Source organism: Octopus bimaculoides, chromosome 4, assembly GCF_001194135.2.
Source record: "Octopus bimaculoides isolate UCB-OBI-ISO-001 chromosome 4, ASM119413v2, whole genome shotgun sequence".
NCBI lineage: Eukaryota > Metazoa > Mollusca > Cephalopoda > Octopoda > Octopodidae > Octopus > Octopus bimaculoides.
In genome coordinates this window covers 91,279,412-91,291,670 of record NC_068984.1, presented here as the reverse complement: position 1 = coordinate 91,291,670, position 12,259 = coordinate 91,279,412, and the positions used below count along the sequence as shown (strand labels likewise).

The 12,259-nt window shown below is 37.0% G+C and overlaps 1 protein-coding gene across 2 annotated transcripts in view; it reads right to left on the bottom strand.

The window, feature by feature from the left end:
* The window catches only part of LOC106872863 (uncharacterized), a 221,158-nt gene that overhangs the window by 181,832 nt on the left and 27,067 nt on the right, over positions 1–12,259 (bottom strand). Inside the window, exon 1 of one of the 2 annotated variants that reach the window (XM_052967244.1) lies at positions 1,796–2,301. The exons of the other annotated variant lie outside the window; for it this stretch is intronic. Within the exon in view, the coding sequence (XP_052823204.1) occupies positions 1,796–1,823 (28 nt within the window). The 5' untranslated portion in view covers positions 1,824–2,301. Of the gene's footprint in view, positions 1–1,795; positions 2,302–12,259 lie in introns of those variants that run through there. 2 annotated transcript variants of the gene reach the window in all.

Here is a 12,259-nt window from a genome sequence, read left to right as displayed (position 1 = left end):
ATAAATGGCTAATAAACACCTTCCACGCTGTAATTGTATACATACATATATACTTATCGATTCACACACACACACAAACACACACACACACAAACACACACACACACACACTCGGGACGAGTATGGTAACACAAGAATAGACAGCAAGTTAATGCTCAAATAGCTTGAATTTTTAAAATCCAACATCTTAATAAAAGTAGGTACTCTAGAAGCAGATGAGTAGGTTAGAAAAAGTTCGAGCGAATATCAATAGAGACGGATAAACTATTATAGGATGGTGGAAACATTTACATATGTTGTTACATAAAATTCCATGAAATAAACAGCTTGTATAAATATATTATATGCACCTGTGAGTGTTTGCCCATCCTTCTTTACACACACACACACACATATATATATATATATTTACATACATGTATACATAGATTCATATATATTTATGTGTGAATGTATGTATGAGTGTGTGTGTGTGCATATATATAAATATGTATGTATGTATGTATGAACGTGTGTGTGTATATAATTTCCTCTATTTACATAATATCGAGGTCTCTTTCAATCTTTTGTTGTCTTACCATTGCTATATATATATATATATATATATATATATAAACACCTAATAATTTATAAACGTCTAATTACTGAAGTGGAAAAATTATCAGGAAAGCTATTTCTATTCATGTTATATATATATATATATATATATATATATATATATATACACACACACACACACACACACACACACACACACACACACACACACACACACACACACACACACACACACACACACACACACACACACACACACACACACACATAAACACTCACACACACTAATGTTTTTATCTACACATGTATACACATACACGCTGATGTTTGGGAAAATGTGTCAGTGTTTTGACAACATAGCATTGTATGTAATACATGAATTCTATCAATGCCTACTTTTGTAGTTGAGGTTCATGGGATTTTCATTCAGAAATATTCCTATGTCTATGAAATACGCTTGAGATAATTTATGATAAAAATGTGAAAACCTGAATACGTCACAACAGAACAGAAAGAGGAGGAGTGTTCAATCGGAGATACCGTATCAGGAAAGAACAAGATTACGTAATCACAAACTTGCTATGATAATCAGCACGCTCTAACAAACCTCAACTCGAATGACTCGTGGAAACATCCTACTAATAATAGTTATGTCTAATAGCAAAAACACAGGTTTAATGATATGGTGTTCTTTTATTGGTAAAAACAGAAGCGATAGATAAATATAGAGAAACAAAATTTTAAGATGCGCACAAGTTTATGTAGGAGGTGGAATGAAAATTTTGCGATTTTCATACATTTCCACGAGACTATAAAATATAAACAAGAAGGAGATATTCAGTTTAGGAAAGTATGTTTAAAAGTCGGTTAGGCTAATATTGGAAGTAATTGAAATATAATAGAATAATTTTACATTGGACATGGTCTGGAATTGGAAGCCTGTTATAGAGGTTCTTTAATGAATTTGGACAGGAAAACTACTACAAAATAAATGATTTACTTGAAGTGGAATGGTTAGAGTTGTACAGATCCAAATATATATACACAAATAGAAGTACTGTAGGAGAGAATAACAGAGCTGTGAAAGAAAGAATATTAAAAAAGGAAGAATACAGGGAGATGAGAATTCTAAGGAAGAAAAAGTTATACAGAAATTACGAATAAAAATAGAAAAGGAATTATTTTAAAAATATTACACCTTCTTTTGGCTGTTTTTGTAGACATTACGAAAACTTACCTATTAAAGTCAAAACATTTTTTCTCATGCTTCCAAATACTCTTAATTTTGTGTTTGCACAAAGAAAGTATGTAATAAGCGGGAAACGATTATCCACCGATCAAAAGGTTCCAGGATCAAATCCATGCACATAATTTAAGTAACCCGGCCTATCAGATGAGATGTTCAGTTATTTCTATGACATCAGCCACAATGGAAAACCCACATACCACGTAATAATTATAAAAGCAACAACATCAGGTGCTGTCCGCATTTCATAGTAGATTCCAGGATATTCAGAACATTTTCTGTAAATTCATAGATCGGCGTGTTATTATGCAATGATCTAATTTTAACATTTATCATCGTAGATAACCATAGAAACAGCTAAATGCGTATGACTACAATTGTAAATTGTAAATAGTGTAAACACGCTAATTGTAAACCGATTTACATTTTTCAGAAACGCATGTCCTCGTATTCATTCATAAATTTTAGTTTAAAACGACCCTGGTTACTACACTTTCTCTACTTCCTACCCCAGTATACATACATACATACATACTCACACACATGCATACATACATACATACATACATATTCACACACACATACGCACACACATATACACACGAATCTCTCACCCCCCTCTCTCTCTTTATATTATACTAGCAATGCACTCCGGCATTGACCTACAGTCACATTGTATTATTTGTTCCTTTCTTATGGGCAGAATCGGCACATGAGAAGTATGAAGCAAACAACTCTTCTTCACAAACGTTTTTCGGTCATTTTCTGATGAACAGCGCTGCAGTTTCCATCTACCAAATTCAGTCACAAGTCTGTGGTTGGCCTAGGGCTATAGTAGAAAACACTTGCCCAAGGCACCATGCAGAGGGACTGAACATGGAACCATGTGGTTGGGAAACAAACTTCTCAACCACACAGCCATTCTTGCACCTAATATGTGTGTGTGTGTCTGTTTACATTTGTTATTGAATCAAATATTGTGTCCCACTCTCTCAAAGTTAGCAGTCCATCAAGCAGAGATCTATAAAATAAATGTCAGATTGAAATACGTACTGAAGTTAATATGATCAATGAAATTTTTGAAGGTGATACCGCATCATGGCAACAGTCGAAAGACTAAACCCAGTAAAATAATGTTTAAAGACTTAATGGCTTCAAATTTAAGGTAATGGATTACTAACCACAATATGAGTTGAAAACTTCGTACTGAAGTTCCACTCTATATAACACTATATGTACATCTCATTCTACTTCACTTCCAACAATTAACAATTTTAATTTGAAGTTGAATGGTTAACAGTCAGAAAGCTGTCCAGATTTCTTTAAAAGTTATTGTGCAAAATATTCTTAGAAAAACTATTTTTTTCCACTGCAACAAAACACACACACACACACACACACACGGGTGTGTCTGTGGTAATTTGAACTACTACAAATAGCAGCTAAATCTCTCTTAAAACACACCCTTTCATCAAAAGAAAGACACAGATTTACAGTATTTCAAGAAAAAAAAAAAAGAAACTATGTGAGGGGTCTGCTACATCAGATGCAACTCTGGGCTAGACAAAACACACACAAACATACTTCACATTAAAAGATTACTAAATAATACTAATAAAGTTCCAAGTTTCATTCCCTGATAAAACTCCATGTATTTTAAACATTTTCTCATTATGCTCAATGTAAGACATAAAGCTAAGAGTTGCCTCTCTTAACTAAAGACCTCAAAATTGTGTGACCCGACCTCATTTTTGAGGTTATTTTTGTAGTAAAAACGTGTTGTTATGCAAAAACATACTTTATTTGATAGCTGAAAGATTACTGAATCTTTTGATACCTCATATGTCAAAATCGGCAACTCAGTTTTTGAATCCATAAGGAACATGCATGCGTGCACACACACACACACACCAACACACACACAAACTCTGTTTTATATATTAAAATATGTATGTGTGTGTATATATATATATATATATATATATATATATATATATATATATGTATGTATGTATGTATATAAATATGTGTGTGTATATTCAGTTATTTTTAGCATTTTGACAAAAAAGTTATTCTAAAATTGTTTTTTAATGTAAACATGCCCAAACAAGTCGTATGCTTACACAGAGCAGGTTTTACAGCCACATCATTCAAACCAACTGGGTGAAACCAGGCTTAGCTGCTAGTATATATATATATATATATATATATATGAGTGAATGGACAAGCAAAAGAAAAGGGCACTCAATATATTTTGTAGAGTTACATGTATATAATATATATATATTTAAGGGTTCAGTATGTTCCTAGCAGTAAGCTGATAAAGTATGTTTACTGTCTATGGCTACCTGATGTCATCCATGGTAATTACATAATTGTCGTTGGATCTACCTCAGGAATTCCTCAGTGATACCTCTTACCACATCACCTGATGTGACGTTTCTGCACTGAGAGTTGCACCACAACTAGTTGTATAGTTTTCCACCTGCAAGGGATTGATGCAGGATATGTTTCACAACGATTGTTGTGAGCAATAAAGTTTCCTGTGTATTTCATTTTCCATCCCTATCATTTGTTTATATATATATATATAAAAATTTAAATAATAAGGGTGAAAAATTGAATATTAATTTGATTAATATCAATTTAAAACCAGTGGCCTAGCAAATTGAAAAAATCTGAAGATTCAGAAAAATTATATTACATACATATAAGAGGGATGACCACTAAGTGGACGTCCATTTTGCTAGAAGTAGACCACCAATGATCTAACCACTAAGTGGTCAGACCATAGGTGGTTTACTTCTAGTAAAATGGATGTCCACTTAGTGGTCATCCCTCTTATATGTATATATATATATATATGTATATATATATATATGTATAATACAAATAATATGTGAGTATATGCATATATACGTACATGTATGTACATACCTACATCTACATGTATATATAGATGCATATCTGGGTACAGGACGTCGGGCATTACAATACATAAATGCCTCATGCTTGGAAGACTCTTAAAGTCTAAACTACCATAATATGGTAGTTTTGACTTTAAGAGTCCCTCCTAGTGTGAGGCATTTATGTATAGTAATGCCCTTAATATATATAAATAAATATATCTAACGGGAATAATTAATAAATTTTTCCCTTATGAGGTTTTCCACGCTAACTACTTGACAAATTCTTATAAAGATTTTATCTTATTTTTAAAATGGATGCACAGGCATAACTGTGTGGTTAAGAAACTCATGTGGTTTTTGGTTCAGTCACACTCCACTGTTCCTTGGACAATTGTCTTTTACTGTAGCCCTGAGCTGATCAATATCTTGTGAGTGAATTTGGTAGGACAGTAACTTTGTAGAATCTTGTGTGTGTGTGTACATGTATATATATATATATATATATATATATATATATATATATATATATATATATATATATAATATGTAGTCATTGTTTATGACCAGTCAGAAAGTTACCATTAGTTACACTTCTATTATTGCTATTAGCAATGTATGTCAGTCATCATATCTGCTGGCCAGAGACACATAACTTCATTGCTAATAAAGGTAAGAATACAGTCTTGATCAGCATGATGGTGAAAAAAAAACCCTGAAACAAAATTCTTCAAAATGAAACCCCCTCTGTATGAGATGGAGTTATCTCTGTTTGAATGGTCCAGTTGTGTCTGAAAAGGGTCAGTTTACATATATTTTCTGTTCACTAGTCATCAAGCAGAGAAGCCCTTGCCTTCAACATGAATTCTCTCTCATGAGGGCACTGACTAAACATCTTACTTTTTGAATTTAAGAAGGGCTCCTGAATAGAGTAGATTTTTTAGGATCCTTTCTCTCTTAGCCAAGAAAAGTTTGCATTATCTGCTTCTGTGAGATATGATCCAAGCTGTTCCAGGAGCTTTCCATTAGATCCAGTATGATATTCCCTCTTCTTTTAAATGCTGTATGTAGTTGGCTAAAGATGTAACGTTACATCTTTCAGGGATCCTAAAATAGGATTTGTGGTTATTTAGTTGCAGCTTAAAATTTCCCTCCATTGATCCAACATATTTCTGTGTATGTTTCCTTATGTTGATGGTGCTGCTGATGTGGTTACTGCTGCTGTTACTGTTGGATAACAGTGATGGGGCAGGGAAATGGGTCAATAGGGTGACTGAGGTAGTCAGAGTATGTGATAGCATGCTCAAGTTTAGACTAATTTTACAGAGTTGCACGGCAACAATCATCATCTCAGCCTATACCCACCAACCAAGCCTGCCAAATAAACAAATGACTGATCTGCAACATCAACTTTAGAAAACCGACCAGTCAGCTGATAACTTATAAATCCAGTGACAATGCTAGCCAGAATGACTACATTCTCACCAGAAAATGAGATTCATGGTAGCTCATAAATGCAAAGACCTTCCCTGGTGAAGAATGTATGCCTCAGCATAGGTTAGTCATTAGTGATTTCAGACTACAGGCAAGAAGGAATCCAAGAAGCAAGCCAGTTTGTAAAAGAACTTGGAAGCTTAAGGATCCTCTGAATAGTCAGAGATTTAGAGATGTCCTAAATGAAGCATTTATTGAGAAGAAGGAAGAGTTATAGACATGTAACATATAGGATAACTGAAAATTCCTACGAGACAACTTACTGAGAGCAACAGGCCAAATTTGTGGCTGGTGCAAAGTCCCAAGCTGACTTAGGGTGACATAGTGGTGGAATAGTGTAGTCGACAAGGCCATTTGAGCAAATAAGCAAGCTTAGGACTGGAAGGGTGGCAGTAGCAAGGAACTATATCAAGTAACTAGAAGGGAAGCGAGGAGGCAGGTATGCTTAGCCAGGGATGAGCAGAAAGGAAGAAGTTTGCCTATGCTCTGTGACATGAGGACCAGCAGCTTGAAGTGTTTCAGTTGGCAAGACAGTTTGTCAGAGAAACTAGTGATGTTGTTATAGAGAAGTGTATTTGCATGGATGATGGTGCACTTGCAGTTAGTGACTCTGCAAAGAAAGAGGCTTGGAAGTGCCACTACGAAAGGTTGCTAAATGCAGAGAACTCATGGAGGGAGGAGAGCCTGCCTAATGTGAATTGAACAGAGGGACCAGCTATCTGAATAGACAGTAGCTTGGTAGATAAAGCCATGAAGGATATGAAGAGAGGGAAATCCTCCAACCCATCAGGAATTGCTGTTGAGAAGCTTAAAATATCTGGTGGTGTAGGTTATAGTCTAGTCACCCATATAGTCAATAAGTTTGTACAGAAAGAGTCAAACCCAATGACTGGTGTAACAATACCATAGTCAACTGCTACAAAGGCAAAGGTGATGCCTTAGTCAGAAATAATTACAGAGGTATCATATTGTTAGATCATGTGATGAAAGTTATGAAGAAGGTCATAGCCTAACTAATTAGGAAGAGAGTTTGGTTTTGTGCCATGGAGAAGCACCACTGATTCTTGGTAAGGCAGCTGCAAGAGAAGTACTTAGGCAAAAATAAATCTCTGTACTTGGCTTTTGTTGACATGGGGAAAGTTTTCAACAGGGTCCTCCATTCCTTTATCTGGTGATCAATGCAGAAACTAGGGATAGATGAGTGGTTAGTGAGAGTTATAGAAGCCATGTACTAGGATGCTGTCAGTAACACGAGGGTTGACAATGAGTATAGCAATAAATCCAGTGTACAAGTAGGAGTTAACCAAGGATTGGTCCCAGCCCCCTTTTGCTCATTATAATCCTCCAGGTCATAACGGAAGAATATAAGTCAGGCTGCTCTTGGGAGCTCCTCTAGGCTGATGACCTTGTTCTTATAGCTGAATCACTACCAGAACTAGAGAAGAAATTTCAGGTGTGGAAGCAAGGTCTGGAATCAAATGGCCTTAGAGTTAATTTATCAAAAACCAAAGTCTTAGTAATCACAGATTCCTCCAGGGAGATGGCCCTGCTTGATATGTGGAAAAGGTGTAGGTAGAAACTCCACAAGGTGTACCTGGTGCAAGCTATGAACATATAAGAGGTTCAGCAATATCAGAGGAAGGTTAACATGGAAAATAGTTTTTATATGTGGTAGATGTACAGATACAATAAACACTAGAAATATACAGAAAATAGATTCTGTCAAATGCCAGTAGGGATACTTAGAAGTAGTAGACAGCTTATCTGGGTGACCATGTCAGCTGTGGAGGTGGCTGCTCCAAGAGCATAGCTGCTAGAGAGCCTCTACCATTGTTGGTAACAAAGGGCCTCTCCCTCAGAGTGAGAAGCAGATTGTATGATGCCTGTGTGCACACAGCCATGCTACACGGCAGTGAAACATAGGCTGTGACTATAGAGGATATGCGAAGGATTAAAAGAAATTAAGCTAGCATGCTTTGCTGGATGTGCAATGTCAATGTGCATGAATGGCAGATTTTAAGCATCTTGAGAGAAAAATTGGACATAAGAGGCATCAGATGTGGTGTGCAGGAGAGAAGACTGTGCTGTTATGGTCATGTGATGTAACCTAGGTAAGTATGTTGACAGTAAAGAAATGGATTGTAGCAAAAGCTATTGAGACGGCAGAGTCTATTCTGGAGATAGTTGCTGGACAGATGGATACAGAACAAATGAATACTCTGTCAGAATAACAAAGGTGGGCGGTTTGCTACTCTAATAAGTTCCTATGCACCTACTTTGACTAGATGTGATGAAGATAAAACTATTTTTTATACCCAGCTGATAAAGTCGTTCTACTGGGGGATTTCAATGCCAGGGTTGGAACAGACTGGCAAATGTGGAACTCTCTAGGACATTTTGATGTTGGGAAAATGAATAGCAATGGTCTCATGCTACTGGAGTTTTACAATGGACTTTACATCGCAAGCACTCATTTTATGCACAAAGGTGATCACACAACAACGTGGATGCATCCAAGGTCTAAAGTTTTGCACTTGCTGAATTATGTCATCATCCACAAGCATGACATCAATGACATTTGTAATGTCAAGTCTTTTCATGGATCAGAATTCTGGACAGACCACAGTCTGGTGTGAACAAAGTTCTGGATGATGATTAGAGTGAAAGAGAGAAGAGGGCTGGCTGGCATTCCTTGGTGTCTGAATGTTCACAAGATATTTGATGCAGTGTTCAGGAAAGAGCTGCAGACTCGCTTGTTCTGCATGGAAAATACTACAGTATGGGAAGATTTTCAAGACCAGGTTCTTCAATATGCTGCTGAAACACTGAGAAATGCTATTGCAAAACACAGAGACTGGTTTGATGAAAATGATGCTGAAGTTCAGCGACTGTTAGTTGTAAAGCACCATGCCCACAATGTATTGCCGCACAGAGGAATTTCAGCTGTGCAGCAAAATCTAGCACTTGTCCACTATAGCAGTGTAAATTCACTACTGCAGCGATCTCTCAAGAAGATGCAGAACACTTGGTGGGAGGATCTTGCTCATGATGTTCAGGTTGCAAATGACAGCAAGAAGCTTTACCATCTTATGAAGCAAGTTTATGAGCCTAAGAGCTCCACATCAGCTCCTTTGCTTTCCAAAGAGTCTTCCACCCTGTTTACTAAATCAACAGAAATCACAGGTCACACTTCTCTGAACTCCTAAACCATGAGTCAGTTGTGGATGAAACAGTGATTGCTACTGTGCAACAAAGACCTATCCTTGGCTCCTTAAATTCCATGTCCTCAATAGATGAGGTAATGACATCAATAAGTAAATTGAATTTTGGTAGGGCACCTGGAAAGGATGGAATTTGTGCTGAGGTCTTGCGATTTGGTGGTGATTACATCATACAGTCCCTTCATGAACTTATTAGTGTAGTTTAGACGGATGGTGCAATGCCCAAGGACTGGAAGGATGCAATTATTCTTCCTCTATATAAAGGAAAAGGAGCCAGAACAATGTGTGGCAACTACAGAGGTATTGCTCTACTATCAGCTGCTGGCAAGGTTCTGGCAAATATTCTTCTTACCTGACTGGATAGGTGTCTTGTAAAAGATGTCCTATCTGAATCTCAATGTGGCTTCCAATCTGGTAGAGGGACAATGGATATGATTTTCACAGCAAGACAGATGCAGGAGAAGTGCTATGGGCAGAATATAGATCTTGTCCAGGTATAGATCTTGATTTAACAAAGGCCTTTGGTACTGTGAATAGGGCCTTGCTATGGAAAATACTTGGCAAACTTGGATGTCTGGATCACTTTGTATCTATAATTAAATCATTTCATGATGGGATGGATGCTTGGGTCAGTGTTGGTGATGGCATGGCAAGACCCATTCCTGTAGAGAATAGTGTCAAGCAGAGTAACATCCTTGCAACTCTCTTTTCTTTGTACTTTGCTGCTGCTTTTACTCATGCTTTTGCTAAGGTTAGCTCTATGAGAATATATGTCAGGTATTGATCTTCTGGTTGCCTCTTTAATCTGCACGGATTTGCTGCCAATTCAAAAGTTTTCCAGTCTCTTATTTGTGACCTCCTTTATGCAGATGACTGTTATTTAGTCACTCATACAGTGGATGACATGCAAATACTTATGAATTGTATTTCTGCTTCTTGCAAGCTATTTGAAATCAGCATTAACCTGGACAAGGTTGTTGTAATATTCCAGCCTGCACCAGGAAATCCATATGTGGAACCAGCTATCTTGGTTGAAGGAACAATTCTGAAAGTGGTAGACAAGTTTGTCTACCTGGGCAGCACACTCAACTCTTCTTGCTCCCTGGATGATGAAATATCTTTCAGGTTGCAGAGAGAAACTGATTTCTTCCGGTCTCTTCAGTCTTGTGTCTGGTCCCAGCATGGCATCACAAAGCAGACAAAAATTGCTGTGTACTGTGCATGTGTACTGACATTGGTCCTTTACTTATGTGAGACATGGATCCTTTACAAACGTCATGTAAGGGTCCTTGAACACTTTTATCAGAGATGTCTGAAACACATTCAGAATGTTGGCTAGACCTTAAAAACTACAGATACACAGGTCATGAGGATAGCTGATATCTTGAGTATTAAGGCAATGGTGCACAAGCACCGGTTATATTGAACTGGACACCTTATTAGAATGAAGGATAGCAGGATTCTTAAACAAATGCTATATAGGGAACTTGTTAGTGGAAAGAGACCTTGGCAACAACCAGCGCTGCGATTTAAGGACCGTGTCAAGTCCTCATTAAAGGCCTGTGATATGCAGGAGACTGACTGGGAGAACATGTTATGGATCATGGAACAAGTTATGTTGCATTTCCTACTAATGTACTTCCATCCTTAGCCAATATTAGACAGTGTGGTTTGAGTTACTCTATTGAATGTCATCATTGTAGAGATTATGCATCCTTGAACTTTATTCTAGCAGCATAATCAAGTCCTGGATGCACTAAGACAACAAGGCAACAATAAATATTTAGGTGTACCCTGTCATATTCAACGAGGGGGCTGCAATAACAATGCAGTGGTCTGACTTCAGTCCATTCAGATGGCAAAAATGAGTGGTGTCTATAATTCAAAAGGTCAGCTATAGCATTTTCTCTGCCACACTGAATTTCCCTGAAAACTACATTAAGGGTACATGTGTCAGTGGAGTGCTCAGCCACTTGCATGTTAATTTCATGAGTAGGCTATTTTGTTGAACTGATCAATTGAAACACTCATTGTTGTAAACGACAGAGTGCCAGTATCCTGACCTCACATCATAGTCTGACTTGAAGAAAAGAATTCTGATTTTGAGTTGATGGCACCTTGGGAAGGTAATAAGGAATAGGTACATGAAAGGAAGAGCCTTAAACATGAAAGATTTAATGAATCATATTAGGTGAAAGGATAGCAGTATACAGTTCTCTCAATAAAGATGGGACATTGTGGGTTGGTGGCTACATCTACTGCATTATACTTGACTGGAATCAGACTAAGAAAGAACAGCAATTTGGTGATTCTTGACTCAGATAGGGAAGCAGAAAATACTGCATCATAAGTTTGAGAGATGTATGTGAGAGGAAGACTAAAACTTAGAGTAAAGAACAAATCCTCAATAAAATAGTTGCTGTTTGGTTGGAGAAGTTATAGATGCATACAATTTGGTGTAGTGGCTGCATGAAAGATGAGGAACAGAGTCTGTTTCAGTGTGGGGGCCCAAATAATGTGGACATTCCTTGGATGCATCAGTGATGCTTGGCATCAGTGCTGGAAGTGCCAAAATTGTGGTCTCCAGGTTCAGTCTCATTGCATGGCACCTTTAGCAAGTGATTTCTGCTATAGCCCCAGACCAACCAAAGCCTTATGAGTGAGTTTTGTAAAAGAAAACTGAAAGAAGCCCATTATATATCACCATATATATATATATATATATATATATATATATATGCATGTGTATTCATGTCTCCTCCTTGTCTTGACATCATATGATGATTCTAAACAAGCATCACCATCATACAGCCAATCTCATTTGTTACTAGTCT